Source organism: Macrobrachium rosenbergii, chromosome 48 (assembly GCF_040412425.1).
Source record: "Macrobrachium rosenbergii isolate ZJJX-2024 chromosome 48, ASM4041242v1, whole genome shotgun sequence".
NCBI lineage: Eukaryota > Metazoa > Arthropoda > Malacostraca > Decapoda > Palaemonidae > Macrobrachium > Macrobrachium rosenbergii.
The window spans coordinates 2,257,763-2,278,166 of record NC_089788.1 but is presented as its reverse complement, the minus strand read 5'-3'; the positions used below and the strand labels follow the sequence as shown (position 1 = coordinate 2,278,166).

The 20,404-nt window shown below is 38.0% G+C and overlaps 1 protein-coding gene across 1 annotated transcript in view; it reads right to left on the bottom strand.

The window, feature by feature from the left end:
* Positions 1 to 3,162: 3,162 nt before the first annotated feature.
* LOC136831177 (CDK5 regulatory subunit-associated protein 2-like) overlaps positions 3,163 to 20,404 on the bottom strand; it is a 151,988-nt gene continuing 134,746 nt past the window's right edge. The window contains 12 exon segments of the mRNA XM_067091133.1: positions 3,163 to 4,807; positions 6,317 to 6,334; positions 9,248 to 9,742; positions 10,714 to 11,287; positions 11,289 to 11,663; positions 12,546 to 15,416; positions 16,252 to 16,449; positions 16,770 to 16,997; positions 17,905 to 18,060; positions 18,199 to 18,446; positions 19,301 to 19,499; positions 20,076 to 20,249. Of these exon segments, the coding sequence (XP_066947234.1) occupies positions 4,575 to 4,807; positions 6,317 to 6,334; positions 9,248 to 9,742; positions 10,714 to 11,287; positions 11,289 to 11,663; positions 12,546 to 15,416; positions 16,252 to 16,449; positions 16,770 to 16,997; positions 17,905 to 18,060; positions 18,199 to 18,446; positions 19,301 to 19,499; positions 20,076 to 20,249 (5,769 nt within the window). The 3' untranslated portion in view covers positions 3,163 to 4,574.

Genomic DNA, 20,404 nt, shown 5'->3' with positions numbered 1-20,404 from the left:
CCACAGCTTGACTGAAGGTGACGTCAGACACAGTGTTCCTGTAATTTCGTCATCCATCTATGATCTATCGCCCAGGCATGCGCTTATATAGTTGACTTGCACAAAATATAGTCATACCATTAGTATTCATTACCGTATCACGCTTCTGCATAAACATTGCCATAAGAAAACACGTTCTTTTACTTTTCTTTCTTGTCTTTTCCTTTTTAGAAGTACTAAAAGATCGAGCTTGAAAATAGTACTAGTGTTGGCCTAATAGGCGTAGTGGTAACTTGTGTCTACAGAGTCGGTGTGAATATTACAACTTTGCAAGTTGATTGTCAATCGCACTTCGGTGACGTGGAGGTAACTTTTCAATCAGGTATCAAGTGCAGAAATATTTAATTTTTTGTGTGTGTTTAATCAGCTTTTCAACATTTGATACTGTTTTTGGTAAAGGTCAATTTGCTTTAGTCTGTACCATTGACTAGCAGATTGCCTTACCCACTCCACTCTGGCTACCTTGCTGACTGTCCTGCACACTACTCTCCCTTGCCTTGCCTGCTGACCATCCTGCTTGTTAGACTCTCTGCTCATCTGTCGCCTAGTTCCGCGTTCGGCGAGTGGGTTCCGTTCTCAGCTAGCACTCTGCTGGCCGCGAGTTCGAATCTTCGACCGGCCAGTGAAGAATAAGAGGAATTTATTTCTGGTGATAGAAATTCATTCCTCGCTATAATGTGGTTTGGATTCCACAATAAGCTGCTGTAGGTCCCGTTGCTAGGTAACCAATTGGTTCTTAGTCACGTAAAATAAGTCTAATCCTTTGGGCCAGCCCTGGGAGAGCTGTTAATCAGTTCAGTGGTCTGGTTAAACTAAGGTATACTTAAGTTTTCTTTCATCTGTCACCTGTCCCAAGTATATGTGTTCATAACTGCTAATGACTTACAAATCTCATTTGAAGGGGTCCTTGTTTTCTTGTACAGCACGCTTGATGATGCAGACCACCGTTTTGCCTCGTTGTCTACAGCAGCGTTTGATACGCAAACTGTGATTGCTTCTCTAGATGTTACCACACCTGCACTACTACTGCCGCTTGAGGACATCAATCTGCTAAGTCATAGTAGTAGATAATCGCCATCTCATGATGCCTCGACCTTGGTTACTGAACAGGATCACTGGAAGAGATTCATTCACAGCCTTTTCAATCTTTGTTGTGATGGCTGACAACTTAATGATGCCAGTATTTTTAAGAAATCAGGGTGGCACATTACCTAAGACTTTGTCAGTTGGGTTGTAGACATTGCTGTGTGGGTACAGGCAAACAAGGTTGCCAAACTGCAGAGGTTCAGCTTGGGAATGCACAGTATGATAGCCCGTGCTTGCAAAATGTTAAAAGTTAAATTGATTTCAAGTTTCCAAACTTTAGTCAGGAGCTTGCTGTTGGTAGACCTGTTTGTGACAAGGTGGCAGTTTTCTACCTGGAAAAAACTTAAAAAACCACACAATTATAGATTGCACATCAACCTGTACTCTTCCAGTTCAAGTAGTGCCATTTCGGTAGTGGTGTACCAAAATGGGCATTAATCTGAACATCCATTCATTGCTGAATTTCTCCTTACATCAGTGCGAGCTATCCATTCCATTCCCAACTTCATGAACGAAAAACTACCCTCTTGCAGGTGTTTGAACTTAGAGTCACAATGTAGGTTTTTCAGTGGCAATGAAGAGGCTCATCCAGCACTTTCAGAAGGCTCTTCTTGGGTATCTCTGACCTTTGTTGGATCCCACACAAGGTCACACGTGCTAGAGGGTGGTCATAGGGCAGGCTATTTTCCCTCTAGGGGAAACAGGGATTCATCTCGTGCCTCTTCATAATCTGTCTTCACCCTTCATTCATGGCATTTCAGAGACAGTGACCTTCAGGTTTATTTCCTGATAACAAGAGCCTTGTTTTATGTAACATGGGTTTAACCTTTACTGTGAACAAACTTACTGGCTACCTTGGTTCTCAACTTATCCTAGGTTCCAGGTTCCCTCCTGGATCCTTGAGCCATACACAGATACTTTGGGGCAGTCACATCTCTGCTTCCCACCAAAATTGCAGTTGAAACATATGATTGATGGTACTGTGGTGAAATGAAACTTTTTATAATACACAAACCCATCAATCATATATGGTGTGCCATCTTCCAAACCCTACAATTACAGAAATATAAGGTATATTTATATATATGTATATGTACTGTATTGTACAGTATATTTGAAAATTTTTTTTCTTTGTATAAAAGGAATATGATTTTTGGCACATGACACTGTTCAATCATGGGAGCATTGCCATTTTTTTTCCCTCAAGTACAACATACCCTTGATGTAGATTAGCAGAGAGAGCCTCAATGGCTTGGTCGGTAGAGCAGCAGCCTCGGACTTCATAGAAGTCTGTGGCGCGGGTTCAAATCCGCAGCCGACCGGTCAGAGAGGCTGACACTTTGCTATCCATGTAGACACCCCGGGATTATGTATGTAATCAATGGATCGGTTTGCTGAAAGCAAGTGGGTGTTACAGACTGATACACACAAACAAAGCCACTCCAACATCTAAAAAAAACATAACAGACACCTCACACGTCTCAAACTGTCGGCCTAACCTCTCAAGTCTCCTTGCTGCTGGGAGAAAGGGAGCTGGGGATTTGATATGATACATATACACGTGCTACCTGGGTCTAAGCGATGTCAGGCAGGGCAGCCGATCGAGGCTACGGCCTACCCCAACGCCAAATCAAAGTCCTTCAAAGGCATCATGCTTACCCCATATGAAAAATGGGAAAAAGCACGTTAAAAGAAGATGTAGATTAGCAGAGGGCTATAGTAGGTTACCTTGAATAAGGTGGTTTACTTGAGGTTCCAGCATTAGTGATGACTTGGGCAATAACATATCGAAATACTTGACTTTTGCGGCCTAGCTTATTAAAAGTGTATTGTTAAGAACTCAGCATTGTATTTTTACTTGTGCAAATGACCAAATTCTGGAATGATCAGGTTGCCAATGAAAGTTTTCTGCCAGATTTTTAAAAAATTTTAAACCTTGTGTAAAATTTTTCATTGTAAATATTTTTTCTAATATGGGTCACATAGTTCTTCAATAAAATAGTATTAGGGTACTTGGAAATAAAACCAGTCAGCCAGTCCTGTTTACACCATATCAGTTTATTGAAAGTCTCGTGTGCTCCATGTACACAAAAGTTAACCTACTTTGTACACATAAAACATCATGGAAGACAGCCATCTCAATACGAAATATATACACATATCCGATTCTATACAAGCACATTTATATTACAGTCTTATCTTACATGGCTGTGGCCCTAAATATACAGATTAAAGTACTTAACATAATCACATATTAAGAATGGCCAGTCTTAACAGAAGCACCATTATACAACCAATAATAATAAAAAGACGTGCTTACGGGTAAAAGGAAAGACGACAGAGAATTTAAGCAATATTTCATCACAAAGACCATTTCATCCTTAAACTACCTAGGACAATCTAAAACATAATTAAGTCATGAGAAAATCAGCTGGCTACATGGCAGCACTTGTGCGTGTAGGTCTGTGGGCATTTGCTTGAAAAGGACCCAGATTATGCTAAGACACCGCATTTCTGGTACCAGACAGAAAGAGACGTTTTTAGTCGTGGGAGCATTGCCGAGTCCTTGACGGCAGCACCACAAAAAGAACGTCACAATTAAGCCAGAACCAGTACGTACGTTCACGGATAAGTCAAATCTAGGGTCGGGGGGGTTTTAGAAACTATATTTCACGTGTTTTGGCTCGAGTGGTGAAAAGGATGTCTCAAAGGGTTCTATCTGTGACACAAGAGGATCAGCCAATGGTAACCGGGTAAAACTACAAACATCAGATGTGGAATGTCTACATAAAAATGAAATTTGTGATGAAGCAGTCCTTATAATAATAAATAACAGTAATGCAGGAAAACTTGCTGTAGAATGAAGAAAACGATTTGAGCTGTTAATGGTAAACAGAAAAATTACTTTTGCAGCAACATGGAGATAAAAACAACTTCACAGCTCTTGATGTCCTTTCATTCATAGGAGGGTTTTTCACTTAGCGTGTGAGAAGAGAAAAATATCGAAGCATAAAACGCTTCACTGTGATACATCATAAATGCTACCAATGAGGTCATCAAAATATCACACAGCAGGCAATGCGACCACTGTACAGTCCTGCTACACAGGAGTCATTAGTCTCTGATTTGTTATCACCATTATGCTGAGAATATGGAGGACGGCACATCTGATAGCACGGCATGCATAGGTAAAGTACGTTACCTATTTAAAAAGTTAAATCAGTCGGTGCTATCTTCTTCACCTCCATATTTTAGAAAATTACGTGAGGAGTCTTAGTTCAGTTTATTACTGTACCAATAAAGTTTGTCCTGAACCCACACACAACAGCAATCAAGAATTTATTTTATATGAGCCAATTATGAAAAGAATTGACATGTATCGTAAAAAGAACTCATGTTCTGATTATCTGAGAGTGAAAAATAAAATCCTGTGGGAAGTATTAGGTTATCTACTGAGGAAGAGAGTTTGGCTGTTTCAAGGGGCCTTTTGTCTTTTTGAGAACATTATGGGTCTTGGTCAGCTGCTTGCAGATCGCTCTTTCAACACACTCCTTGCGCTGATTGGCCTTGGAGAGTTTATCCAAAGTGTCTTTGAGAATTTCTTTCGTAGAGGCCAGTTTTCCAGTGAGCGAGTCCCGCTCTTGTCGCAGACGTTGATTTTCCGCAGTAAGCGTGCTGTGACCTATTGAAAACAAGTTGGATATCAAGACAAGTTCAAGAGCAAGTGCAATATTCATCATTTTCAGTCACGTGTGTCTAATTATGATGTAGAGGGGGGAGAGGGGGAAGCATACTGAAGGAGTACAGTAACTAGTACTGTACATTCTGTAAAATTATTCGTTGAAATGTACACTGTTAACAGTGGCATCGTGACTACACAAAAAACAAAAATTTGAATACTGTACACAATGAAATCAGATTAACTGGATGCAATAGAAGTTTCACTCTAGTTAGTTTTAAAAAGTTTTGTTTTTTAATAGATATTTGTATAGTATATGGCATGGATAATGCAACAGGTTGGCATGCTAATGGAAAATGCATTACAAACTTGCAAATCCTGTTTTTCTTTTATGCACAAGCACATGAACAAACATTCAACCAATTAAGTGTTATCAATGATTCTTCACATGCAGAAACATTTGTTCCTTTTTAGAATTCACTTTAAAGTAGTTACTGTATTAGCAATAATTGAGAAATTATGTCAGTTTTTAATGCTCACTTGCACACTAAGGATATTATAATCAAATCTGGGAAAAGCACTTTGGCAAACAAATCACGCAATGCTTTTATCCTCATCTAACGTTAATCCATACAAGATAGTAATGATCATGTTGTGTCAATGTAAATGAAATTTAAATGAAAAAGGCAAGGTTTTATAAAGCTCTAGAGTACTATCAGTGAATTTTATACAACACTTTTGTTGCAAGATACACTATATATGGTTTTGAATGAATTCTGCCAGCTCCATAGTACAAAAATCTTTTCCTGACTTTAGAAAATTTTTTGTTTTAGAATGACAAGTGAAAAACTAACTAAAACCTATTAAAAGGAATAAATTCTTAGTATTTCTAGTACTAATGTAAGTTTGTAATCTCGTGTTGTGTTAAAAAAAGAAACAAAAATTAAAATACACTGAAATCTATAAGCATTTTGGATTTCCTCAATAGCTTGCAAGCTTTCTGTGGTGGGAAAGTAAATTTTGCATTTAAATGTTATGGCTTTTGACCAAATGGATGTATACTGTACCATCAAGTGTAAAAATGCTATCAGATCCTTAGCAAGAGTAAATAAGTGCTCAAGTGGAGAAAATGGTTGCAAAAAAATCACATTGCATGCATGTAGGGTGGTGATCCAGTCTGGAATACATCACAATACAATACATTAAGCAGAATCATTTACCCATTAGTAATGCACAGGGGTGTTTTCCGGTCATTGCAATAACAAGACTTTTAGCATGATACGATATGGAACAGATGCCAAAAGTAATCACTGTACAACCTATTTAAATTTCTAGGAATTACGCAATCATAAGCTGGGGCAGGGAAGGTTTGAGGAGAGGAACGATGAAGATTGAAATCTAGTTCCATCCTAATGACTGTGCTGTAATCACAGTGAATTAACTTATGCAACTTTATGCTCATAGAATCTGGATCATCCCCAAGATAAAGTGACAAATGCATACGGTACTTACTCAGGAACCACTGGAGATCTGGGAATGTTACACAAAATGAAATAAAAAAGAAGTTGTCAGCTAATGCTTATTACTTGGGACTTAATTCTATTCAAGCCTTTGATGATGACAAAGCAATATGAGAATCTATTACACTTGAGGGACAAAAAAGAAGTGCTTGGGTGCTGCTTGAGTTTGGTTCAAGTACTTTCACCTATTAAAATTGGGATCAAGCTCTCCTTGAAAAACAGGCATCAGATTTTGGAATCAAGATGAAACTTGCCTATAAATCTGATATTTTTACTAGCCAGCTTTCACAACTTAAGAAGGTTTATCCTTGATAATGTGTGCTGCAAGTAGTCAACAAGTACAGAAGAATTTGACAACTGTGGGCTGTAGCTCCCACAACCAGTTTGATTCCGGTATCCAAGTAAGAGGTGTATTATAGTAATTGCAAACTGGGTCACTGGATCTAAAGGTAATCTGAATCTTTCAATGACTTTACTTGATAATGTACCTCATTCTTGGACACCAGCTGCTCTGAAAAGATCTCTCATAATTTTGTGTATCCAGTCATTGAATTTTTAAGCCTCTGTAATTTATTCAATTGATCTTATATATGCAACTAGTAAAAATAGTTCAGTGGTCTGGTTAAACTGTTACTAATAAATATTTGCTCCTTACCAAAGTGAGTTACAGCAAAACTGTGACTCTAGTAACTAATTTCATAGTATAATGTCACTCAATTAACAGCTCTGTAACACTACTGTACTTGATCATGAGTAAAGTATCAGACAGTATTTTGGCTAGCTCGGTATGTGTTCCAGTTGTAAAATTCTATTGTCTGACTATTGCCACCCTACATAATTAAAGCTAACAAAGAAAAGTTTTCTTTCTGTTCTGGCTTATGTTACAAGAACTTTGAAGACTTGAAAATCTTATCAGTAGATTAAGATCCTTGGCAATCAGCACCCAAGCAATAAAATTAAGTGCTTTTAAGAGGACTCAACTTTTAGTTGGCTAAGTAAGCTATGAGTAGATTGGGAACTCTTAATGCATAGTTACTGAGGCAGTAAAGAGCAGGGGCAGCAGAAAAAAGAATTAGCTTGTCTCCTAAATTGTCACCCATCACTGGTGTTCTCTTTTCCCAAGAATCAAATGCAATTCTCAAGTTCTTCCTTAAAAATTGTACAGGAACCTTTTCATTTTGTGATGAATTGTAAAAATTTCTTCAACCATATTTCTAAATGCAATATAGTAAATCTCCTGTAAATTATTTGTCCGAATTTTGAAAGTCACGTTCGAATATTAAGAACGCATTTGCTGCCAGAGGGTCCACTTAACTTGAGTACTTGTACCTACACTTACCAAGTCTATCATTGAGTAAATAAAGGCTTAAATGTCAACATCAAACATATTATTTTTACTAGAAATTATACCTCTTTACTGTGGATGTTATTCTTCTTCATCCACTCATATCCCACTATGTTAACATACTACATGGCAATAAGGATCACCTATAATAAGGTAAAACTTCTCGCTTCACAGCTCGCCAGCCATGCATAAACTGGTCTAAAGGAATACCCTGTAACGTAAGGCAATTAGTAATTTAGATATTAAAACTAGGTGTCTGGCAGCCTTACAGAATCACTAGTGCTAAACTGTATCGAAAAAGCATGCTCTGTTACGGAAGAGCCTTGCATCAGGCAGTCAATTTATTGTTTATGTAATGTGCGAAGAAATGAAGGATGAAGCGAATGGTCAGGGGAACATCAGACCTAGCTAAATTAAATTTTCTACACTCCCAACAGTTCAAAGAACTTTTTTTCTTAAAATTCTGTAAAAACTATCTTTTTAAAGCAAATGCAGTATATACTAGTCTAATTGACAGGGATGAGTGAAAATCTCAAAAATCCACTGAAAATTTGACCCAGATAATAATGCTAGCAACACTACTATTACTGCAATATCAATGCAAATGTGCAATGTTTAAACCAATTATTAGCCTAGGCCTAGCCTTTTATTGTTCCTTGACTTTCTTAAATTTTTTTTTTTATTTAATAAAAAGATACCAAAAGATCAAACAAAATAACTGCATGTGGCCTATGCCAGTGTTTGACAATACAGTATAACACAAACCTGAGTCAATGTAAGTTAAGAAACAACAGTAATAAAAATATTTAAAAATTTGTAAATTTGTCTTTCAAGAATTTTTTTTTCCCCAGAGTTTATGCACAATTGAAGATATATTATTGTGGGAGGAAACAGTGAAATCTTAAATACTTTCAAACTGTACATTGTTTTCTTACTCAAAGCCCTAATCATATCTCTCCATAGTAATATTTCAAGACACAGATACTAATTCAACATAATTGCTATACACAGTACTATCATATCTTTAAGCATTAATCAAACTTCCCATTCAAAGAGCTTTTAAAGAAGAAGAAATTAATTTCCCTCATTTACTACATAAAGGAATATATTCATTATGTACGTACTTATTGTGTCCCTATTTATTATTCAACAGTAAACTGTTAAAACATATTAAAAGACTTTTTACTACACTGTGCAATACCTTCACTTAAATAAAAGATAATATGAACATATATAAACAAACCAAGTACACAACCTCCTTGGTGGAGGTAACCAGGCTAAGCAATCAACTGCAAAATCCCTTCCTAAAAATTTAATTCCTATTCTTCCAAAAGTCCAATAAATGTTGCCAGTCCACCTTTGCTAAAGTTTTCCTATAAATCCTCACATAACTGTGTAATCCTTCTAACAAATAGACAAACTAACCCAAAACATAACCTCTTTGGCATTGGTGATGATGATGATGGATGATGATGTTGGACCAAAGTCCCGAAGCATACAGATCTTCGGGTCTGAGCTTTGTACATTCCTTCGTAATAAGGACGTAATGTCAGGCGGAGATGAAACCGAAAAACTTACTGGGCTCGGAGCACAGCGAAGACGGCGGGAGATCTTGGCCTGCTTGCACAACAGAACGAAGAGTGTGGGTGCCTCTCTCCAAGCTTGAAAAATGATAATCAGAGCCTATACCTAAATCAGGTGACTCGCCTGAGGTGGTGCCTCCGTCAACTTCGTCGTCCGGTTGCCGAGGCAAAACGGCAGCTTGGTTAGTTAGAATACTATTGTTTGACACGCTGTAATGGCGACCTTGTTTGCTACTGGTCGTCGTCGTAGTGATTGTGGTGGTTGTCGTGTACAGGTTTTCTTTGTCCTCGCTCCAGTGCGTGTTTATCCTCTTGTTGCCGTCGCGTTTTCTGCTAGCGCTGGAGGCGCGGCGTTCCTTGACCTTTTCTTTTTCTAGGGACGTGGGGGGTCCCAGAGAAGTCTGTCTCCTGTGTCTTAGTTCACTTGCATCTTGAGACACTGGGCGGAAGAATTCTATGCTTGTGACACTTTCTGGGGATGCCAGGTCACCTGAATGAAAATGTTACAGCTGTACAAATGTGCAGGTGAAGTAATTTTTCTTAATCTACATATTACAATTTTGGTACAAAGAATATCTTGCTATGTGAGCCATACTTGAGAAATATGATGTATCACAATCTATAAATAGGTGACAAACTGAATTTCAGCCTTGCTACATTATATTAATTGCTGTCATTATGTGAAACTGAAGGAAACTTAATGAGAGCATATTTGTGATAAACTATCTGCAATTTGCTTTATTTATATAATTCACAATGAGCACACATTCTTGTATATCAAGAAAAAAAAAAAAACTAAGAACAATGAAATAAATAAATTATATATATAAAATAAAAAAATAGTTGTGTATGAATATAATCAGTAAAAGGTTACTCTAAAACTAAATAAATAATTAATAAACAGCATTTGATCATATTAGTGAAGGAAAATACAGTACAGTAGTGTCATCCAAGATATGAGAATAATCCTAAAAACCATTTGAACAAAATGATGGATCGTACAAGGAAAGCATAAATATACATAAGTAAACCTTAGTTTAACCAGACCACTGAGCTGATTAACAGCTCTCCTAGGGCTGGCCCGAAGGATCAGACTTATTTTACGTGGCTAAGAACCAGTTGGTTACCTAGCAACGGGACCTACAGTTTATTGTGGGTTTGTACATTTATGTTGTCCATTATTAACTTCGCTTTTATTTTTTTTTACTTATATTTATATTCACTTTTACTATAAGTTTCAGTAAGATTTTATAAATTTATATTAACTTTACTATGAGTTTTGGTAAAAATCTTACAAGCTGTGTATGATTTATGCAATAGTGATGGTTTGGAGCGATGAAAATTTAATTTTAAACTGCAGCCTGGTCTAAAGCACAGCTCTACAGTAGACATAATTATAAGGAATGTATATACATTAACTTGTACTGAATATAATAGGAAGGTTTATCAAACTGTACTTACAATCCTCTGCATGGGAAACTGACGGTGATGCAGCAGCTCTGAGGGTATCTAATCGTAGCTGTAGGTTACTTGTAAGACAGCGTTCAGATTCCAGTTGTGCTGTTAACTGCTTAACTAGTGTCTTCTGTTCCAGTAAGCAAACGTTTGAGGTGTCTTCTAACTTCTGTTTCTCAACCAGTGATGATAATTGTTGCTCTTGCTGTTTTGATTTTAACTGGAGTTCAACAAAAGCTTGCTGCAAAGCTGCATAATCATCCTGTAACCTAACTTTATCCTGTTCCACGTCTTGAATGGAGGTATTGGTCTGACTAGACTTCATGAGATCATGCTTTATGTGGAACTTCTCTAGCTGTCTTTTTAACTCTTGATTTTCACTCTCCAGCTTCTGCAGCTCTTCTTGTAGGGAAGTAACTGTAATATGTAAAGAAAGTCTTTCTTTGTCAACACCTTCATCGTCTTGTTGGTCATCCTGCAGTAGACGTGCTTGCGTGGATACAGACGCAAGTTTGGCCTGAAGACTGGCGCGCTCTCCAACCAACGACAAACGCTCTTTGTTCACCTGAAGTAAGCGAGCCTTCTTGCTTTTGTAGCTCCAACTCGAGTTCTTTCACTCGACTGTCGTTGTCCGGATTCTTGGCAATGGTTCTTTCTAAAGTGAACACCTTTTCTATGTACTCTTTTATAATCTGTTCGTTTTCTGAAATCTGAGAATTGCACTGGTGAATTACAGTGTCCTTTTCCTTGATTGTTTGTTGGGCATTGCTGAGATCTGATTTAGCAACTGCAGCATCTTTCTGAGTAGCATCTAGTTGCTGATGCAATTCTGTCACTTGGACTTCATAACCCTGAACCCTCTGTTGAAGTTTGTTGCACTGCTCTTGCTGTTCATGGATGACTTCCTGTGATCCTTGCACGCGATCTCTGGCATCACGTACTTCCTCTTGGGCAGTCTGGTGAGGGGTAAAATTAAGAAAAATTTATTTTCTTCTATTAGTACTTTACTATATGTAGTATCCTTATCTACTGTGATAAGTATTATACTTTTTAAACATTCCTGTTGATCCTTAGAACAGTGGTTCTCAAATCATTTCTAGTCATGGATCACCAACTCTAAAACAATGTCATGGACCTTTAGTAAAGACAGATATAGTGTAGACAACAAACATTTTGCTATGAAATATATTTGTTGCACAAATTACAAACTGAATTTCAAGAAAATGATATAAAATTGTTGAGTTAAACAGACAGCTACCATTTTGGGTCTCATTGTTCTCTGCAACCAAACTTTGGAATTCTCTTTTCACTGATAAGCTTTTTTGTGTAAAGTATAGCAACATATTTCTACTGATAAGGGAAGACTGATAAATACTGGAAGTGGTTCAGTTAGGTGCCAAGCATTTTGTAATTTCACAAAGACCTGGATGCAAATTTTTAGATTGTCATTGTATTTTTTAAATGGGAATAATACAGTGAAATGAATGGTTAGTTATTTATTATTTGGATAAAATTTTTCTTACTGCATTTTCAGTAAATTTAAAAATATATGTACTGATCTTTTGTGCATTACCAAAACCATCCAAAATGCCACTATGGACCACTAGTTAAGAATCACTGCTCTATATAGGTTCACTATTAAAAGAAAAATGCATTTTATTCAGTGATTTCTTAGAATTTCCTAAAATTTTCGAGAATTAAAAGTTATAAGAAAAGATAGTTTTTGGAGATATGACTGGCTGCACAAAGCTAATATTTACCCAGCTTCATACATGAATCATTCAGTCAAGTAGTAAAGTGACAAAGATCACTGAAAATGTAAACTGTATTTTATTTACCTGTAGTGCAGCTGTAAGGTGATGGAATCGTGCTTCATCCTGAGGATGAGCTGTCAAAGCGGCTTCCAACTGGTCTCTGAGGTGATCATTGTTAGAGATGGCTTCCTCTAGCTTCAAACGCAGTGCACGGATTTCTTCCATCAAAGGTGCTGGTATAGTGAACACAGGCGATGGTGCAGCTACTGGGGAATCTTCTGCTCCCACAGATGCGTCGACTGTCTCGCCCTTGTAGGTTTCAACGCTCTTATCACTTGTCTTTGGTCTCTGATGTTGATCATTATTTTGGGGTGCCATTTGTTGGCTTAAAGTCTGATAAATATTCAACTCTGCTCTTAGTGTATCATTTAACTGTTCCACAGCCCGCAGTTTAGTAGACACCCTGCGTAACTCTGCAATATCAGAACGTCTCTTCGGTGTTTTTCCAGGTGTAGAAGATGGATTGACAGTACACGTAGTTGTATCATCTTGCGCTGCGTCACCATCAGATTCTGAAGTAATTGCAGCAGGTGCTCTTTGCTGTCTAGATCTGGATAATGCTCTGTCTGGTGCTCCTCCAAGAGTACAAGCATCAAGCCCTATTCTTGCAAGGGACACATTTCTGTCAGGTTCGCTCCAAGCCTCACTTTCTGAAGGTGACACCGGAGCCCAGGGCTGTTCAGGTATAATGCTTCCTGCAGCTGCATTTCCGCTGTCTCCCCACGACCTGCGTCGATCTAAACGACTGCGTTCGCTGGGTGTCGTGAGTTGCTGGAAATAACCAGGATGGCCACTGTATGCCTTGATAGCAGCATCGGTAGAATATGCGCTTTTAACAGCGCTTAAACTGCTTCGATCAGAAGTGTGGCAAATCTCCATTTCCCTGATACCTGGTGGTATATCTTCACACTCACTGTCCTGTAGGAGGTGAAGAGGAGGTGGAGGTAAAGTGTCAGAACACGTACTTGGAGATTTACGCAGACGTTCTTGGCTGCTGGAGTCGTGAGCACGTACGGTAGTTTGCGGGGATGACGCGTGAACGGTGCTCTGGGAAGATGCTGCTAGAGGATTGCTACTGCTATGCCAAGATCCATGTAGATTACTTTGTACACTTCCTTGATCAGGATCAGCACGGGATGCCATGAGCTGGAGATCCCGGCTACGAACTTCGTCTTGCAGCCGACCAACCTGTCCCCTAAGTTCGCCAATAACACCTGCTTGCTGTTCAACCTGCCTCGTTCTCTCGGCTAACTGTTCACTAAGAGCACAAACATTTTCAGCTATGGCATCAATTTCCCTTGTCTTTTGATCTATCTGGCTGTTTAGTTGGGTGGCTAAAGCTTGGACTGCCGGATCATGAGAATCTTCTGGAGGTAAAATGCTATCTTCAGGAAGACTTGCTATAGCCTCGTGACTACTCGTTCCCAATGGGTCATGTGTTTCGGAAAGGCTGTCTTCCCGGTGTAAACTCCAAGATGATACTGAACTTACAGAACTGGATAGGAGAGTATCATCACCGTGATCAATAGTTTCCATACCAATCATCAGAGACTGTGATAAGGATCGAGAAAGTGCTCTCGACTCGTTAAGTGTCTTATGCAGTGATGCAAGCTGCTTGGGTGACAGCTGACTCAAATTAATCAAACCTTTCTCATCCATTTCTAGAATCCTTTCTAAGAAGTCAGCAAGTTCCTCAAGTCTGGTTCTAAGAAGATCACAGGCATTGTGGGAGTCTGCTAGTCGCTTTCTGAGTGACGCAATCTCTTGCTTATGCCTCTTCAAAGTTTCGTGGTATTTTCGAACGCTGACTTCGGTTAGCTGTTTATTGATCTTTTTCTTGGCATTGTGAAGCTCATTACGTAGGGTCTGTACTTGGGCCTGGAAATCACAAACTACTTCGCCGTGCTTCTGCTCTTTTTGAATATTTTCTTCTTTACTTTCTTCCAACTGCTTTCTTACGCTTTTTATTTGTTCGTGCAACTCATTGGCTTTAGCTGCATCAGTTGTTTTGCTAATTTGCTCGTGCCATTGTTGAAGGTGTGAAAGTTTATCGTTCAGAATTGTCCTTTCCAACCGCAGTGCCTGTGCTTCACTCCTGATTTTACTCATTTCTTGATAAAGCATTTGCACGGATGCATAACTATCATCAGCAAGATTGACATGTAATGGTCGACTCACGTTAACAACATCAGCCCCCCCTGAGTTTGCAATTACAGTCAAGTGAGTTGCACTCTTTGAATGATCACCTGTTGGAACACTGACAGCCTGTGTGTTGTTTGGATATGTCCAAATCACTTTGGGGCTGGCTGCAACTGCTTCATTTTCATCAACACCCAGCCTAGTTTTCAAGTTTCTGACTTCATTATTTTTGGTTTCCAATTCACCTTTCAGTGATTCAACTTGGTGCTGACGATCAGCCGTCAGTGCAGTGAGCTTTTCTTGGAGTTTTTCAACCTCTTTGTTTCTTTCCCACAGTTCGTGGTTGACCAGATCTTGCATATCTGCATTCTTTTTCCGGAGTTCATCTTGTAGACCCTCTAACTCCGCCTTCTTTTCCTTCAGCATTTCTTTGGCGGAGGCAAGCTCATCCTTCAGTTCTTGCACAAGATCTTGGTTGGAACGAAGCTGGCCCTCCCTGTTTGATACATCACCATGCAATGCTTGCAGTTGCACTTCCAAGCGAGCAACTTGCTGAGCCTGTTCTTGCAGACGGGCTTCACGCTCTTCCACATCTTTGGTACGCTTCTCTTTTTCTGCTTCGAGGGATTTGGCCATTTCATCTAATTTGTCTTGAAGGTTTTTAATTCTGGCTTCAGCTTCTGAAAGCGCATGCTTGTGGTCTGCTCGCAGTGCCAAAACCTCATTCTTCCTCGATTCTAATTCTGCCCACAAACGCTGTAAAATAAATATGGTATTAGGACATGTTCAAAATCAGTTAAAATATCTCTTACAATAAAAAAATGGCTTGACGAGCATACTTACATGTAATCATAAAGCCTTGTAAATCCAAAATTTCTTTAATAAGAATACTGCTCATCTTACAGATCTGTCATCTTAGACTATACTGAACTTGTTGGTCATCCTTAATATAATCACAAATTCAGTGAAAAATATCATAGTACAGTTTTTTTCTCTATGAATTTATGGTAACTTTCCTACAAATGAGGAATCAAGTCATCTGAAGCCAAGGTGAAACATCAGTATCATGCTCATAAAAAAAAAACTTTATTGAAATTTTAGAGGATTCACATGCTAAGCAAATTTCATGTTTTATTACAACAAGATTGAACTCAAAATAAAATGAAAAAAAAAAGCTTGGTTAAAAAGGTGCTAAAATTTTAACAAAACACCAAAGACAAATACAAATTGTACGCTTGATTAACTATTAGTTCGCACTGTAAGCACCATGCAAGAGCTGTTGCCGTAAGTTATGATGCACAGTGACTACATCAATATTTTGTGAAACAAATGTATTCCTGGTGCAGGTCCCCATCTGCTGTTGTAAGTGCAGCTGCAACTGCTCACTGCCTGGCTGCAAATAATACGGATTACAAAGAGTACACTGTCCTTGAGGAGAGCCACTGACTGAAGTGTTTCGAGTTGGAGGTGTATTGTATGTTACGGGAAGACTCAAGGGGAAGGGTACTTTCCTCTGATGACATGCATAGCATACAGGAGAACAAACATGGCATTCAACATTGCAATGGTGATGTGGCAGAGCACATTTTACCTCGTTTTCCTCCTCTGCCATTTCTTTCACTCCATCTTCACCACCACTAGTTTCTGCTTCCCACTTGGCTTTGTTCAACATATCTAAAGCCTCTTTTAGTTCGGCGACCAAATCCCGAATCTTCTTCTCCTTGCGTTTCACTTCCTTTTTCAGAGCGGCTATTTCTTTATCTCTTGCTTCCACTTCTTCTGCAAATGCCTGCGACGAAAACAGAATGACTTTAACACCACAGAATGCATCATGAATTTACAACACCCCACAATATCAAACTATTACAAAGTGCAATGACCTCCTATAATAAAGGCAGAAAAAGAATAGATGGTAGTTGCTACAGAGTGGTTGTTGACAATGACCAAAAGTGATGAATATTGTATTTTACATTTAAGTTGAAATATAAATTAAGGTGCTTCTTAAAGCTAAGATTTTCAAAACGCTTATACTGAAATTGGAGTACTATTCATGCCCTATTACTGGTTAATGCTGTTTTTGTGGTTTGTATGAGACAATGAAGACCTTACCTGGATAACCTTTAAGGACTTTTCTTGTTCTTCGGTGAGTTTCTTTATCTTCTCCGTCGATTCGGAAATCTTGTGTTCCATGTCTGCAATCTGCTTTTGTTTTTCATCAAGTGTAATTTGAATTTCAACTAAGATCTTATTTTGCTGTTCTATCTGTTCAATTTTCTCCTCAATGATTCGATCTCGCTCTACGATCTCTTGTACCTTCACCTCAATTTCTGGCTCAGCCTGAAGGTAGTAGATTTTACAGAAAAATTCGTTACAGATTTGATTTGAATTATGAAAATATGGCTGTAAAACAAGCACCAGGACACTTTCAGCCATTCAGTGCTTAAAACAGTGAAAAGGGGAGAGCTGGAGTGGTTGAACAGCAAGATGGAAGAGAAGAAGCAAGAACAGTGGTAAAGTAAAAGGACAAAAGGTGAATATAACAACCATTAGTAATGCCTACAATGCACCTTGCGAGGTGCACTGACAGCACTACCCCCCTGCAAGGAAATTCTTGACAAGATTGTCTAATTTCACAATGCTACTAATGTACACCAGCCTTCTATGACTATTTATTAAAATGCAGCAATATTTACCAACCATGTGATTTTCATTTACCCCAAAAATGTTGAAAGAACTACAGTATTTTGGGGTTTTCTTTATATAACAAATAACAAAAAAGGTCCTCTGTGTAACACAAATTCAACAACCTCACAAAAATAATTTTTGGTTTTATAGTCTACAGTACATACTTTATGTAATACTAGTTTTTAAAAAACACTTTTTAAAAATGTGAATACAAATACCATTTTTAAGCTTATATGCAAGTCAATTTTATTTTCCCATCTGAAAACTGTTTTATTTCTTTATAATTTAATGAATTTTAGATCATTTTAAATAAGAATATGACTGAGTGAGTGATACAGGTTTAGAAATGTTAATTAAAGATCACAAAATTAAAAGAGCACATGAAAAATGTTTTTATCACCCAATCTCAAACCCTGGGAATGACCATTCAACATTTAAAAGACCAGTTTGAATAAAATAAATGTTCATAATTTATATTTAAATTCTGTTTAACATTAAATAAACAATTTTTCTACATTAAACTCATCCATGATACAAACAAAAGTTAATATTCACTGACCTTAATTAAACCTTGAGTTAATGTTTCTATTTCATCATCCTTAGCTTTTATCTCCATGTGCCGGGTTTCCAATTCCTGCATGACGTCATCTATTTTCATGTCTTTCTCTGACACCTCTGCCTCTAATTCTCCAATTTTCTCTAATTTTTCGACCAACTGAAAGAGAAGTGAACCACGTTACATAATCTGGTGCCTCATGTTCAATTTTAAGAGAATAATGTTCACAGAATACAATGAAGATTACAGTGACAAAGTCAGGAAACTGCTCGCGTGGGAATGACGCACTGACTGTACCTCCTTCTCTAAGTTGGCGAGGTCTCCTTTTAGTGTGTTGTTAGTTTCTTCTTTGGCAGCTAATTCACCTTCAAGTTCTGTCACTCTTTCTTCCAGCTCAGCCACCTTAGCTTGCAGAGATGCCACTCTTTGTTGAGTGTTTTCTGTATCACTTGTGTCCTTAGTGGCCTCAGCACCCAGAGGGAGTAGTTGCGCATTTCTGCTGGAACCACTGCGTGGTGATGGGAGTGTTGGCATGCTGAACAATCCTGAAAACAATGGAAAGAACAAAATGTAGAAAACATGCATTAAATCAACTTTATCTCTCTCTCTCTCTCAAAAAAAGGTGTCATTCAGTTTGTGTATTATTTAAAAGACAAATTACCTACAGCAATTTAACAGATTAACAATGAATTGCGTATTCGTTACAGTAATAATGAGTTCAGATTGAAAATTTACTTGAATTTACTTAAACGTAGTCACGTAAAATTAAAAAAAATGTGACCTTTAATTTGCCCAAATGACCTCTGGCCAAGGCAGGTGTCCTACCTAATGCTGCAACAGCATACCAAACTGAACAGAATACGGTATCATGAGTGCAAAATTTTTATCAGGTAACCTTTGAACTTAATCGGTGAATATGTACAGATTACGCATACCACAGCCCCTTTAATGACTGGAAGTGATTATTAGCCACTCAGAATTTAAAAAGCAGTTATATGCAGTATGTGTGATGCCTTGCTATATAAATGAATTTCCAAGTGAAATTGCTGCACAGGCAGTACCCCGGGTTATGACGGGCCCGGCTTATGAAATTCCAAGGTTACGACGCTTTTCAAATATATTCATCAGATATTATTTCCCGGTTTACGACGCACGTTCCAGGGTTACGATGCTTATGACGCCAATCTTACGGAAGAAATATGGCACAACAATCAAAATTTGGAGTTTTTTTTTTGAAAAACTCAATAAAAATGCAGTTTACATCATTTTCAATATACCCAAAGCATTAAAAGTAAGGTTTTCTTAGGATTTTGACTATATTTTGGCTTACGACGCGGCATAGGAATGGAACCCCCATCGTAAACCGGGGACTGCCTTATATTGGTGTTATCTAACATACCTTGCATAGGGGATGGTGACAAAAAGCTGTTGCTGGGCTTTGGGAACTGGAGAGGAAGACTCATGGTGTCTTGGGACGATCCTAACACGGAGGGATCCTCCTCTTCCGTTCCAGTGCTGAAAGCTAACCCACAAAGTTGGGTCAACTCTCCCAGCTGGCTTCCACCCTCTCGGACTCGTTCAGCATAGTCATTCACATTCTGAAAGTTCAGTAATGGTGTTGATTTGATGATCTTAAAAACATGGAAAATATTGGGAGTTTATAATTACATTTAAATGTTTGGAGAAAAGGATTATTTTTGGTACCAAAGAATGGTCACACTAAAACATGATACATACAGTGATTTGTAAGTTGTCCAGTAATTGTGAGAACACTATGCCACTGTATAACTTTTTTTTTAAATATTAAAATAAAATTAATCCCTGTTTTCAAGGCACAGTGTGATTGTTTGTTTTATTTCAGAGTACACAAAGGCAAAATAAGGAGATGAGGATAGAATACTGACAGTTAAGGATACACATATTTTTGCAATACTATACATATCTATAAAAGTTGGGTAAACACAAACATTTCAGAAAAAGCAACTGATATAAATTTTTGAACCTACTCCCCACATATTATTTATATGAAAAAAATTTAATACTGAAGTGTGTTTTGATATTCTGAGCGAAATACTATACAAGAAGAGCCTACAAGAGAAACATCGTCTTAACTAAAATTACCTTCGAAGCAAAATATTTGCTTCAAGTGACTAACGGACACATGTTAATCTAACCTTTTGCAGATGTTCAATCTTTTCTTGTAGCTCATCCTTTTCTTGTTCATGAATGATTTTCATTTGGGCCACCTTATCCTGATACTGCTGTTCCAATCCTGTCAGCGCCGTCGACGCCTGTCTAACCAAATCTTGCTTTTCACATAATTCACGCTTCAGTGCCTCTGCTTCAACCTGGAAGCAAAGCCAACACTTCAATGAAGAACTAAGAACTGAGTTCATAGACAAAGCTCAGTTTAGAAGTGCTTAAAATATTCAAAGAAGAGAAGTAATGATTTCTAATTATTGCCAAAATACATTTTTTTTAAAAATGACCTAGATACAATATT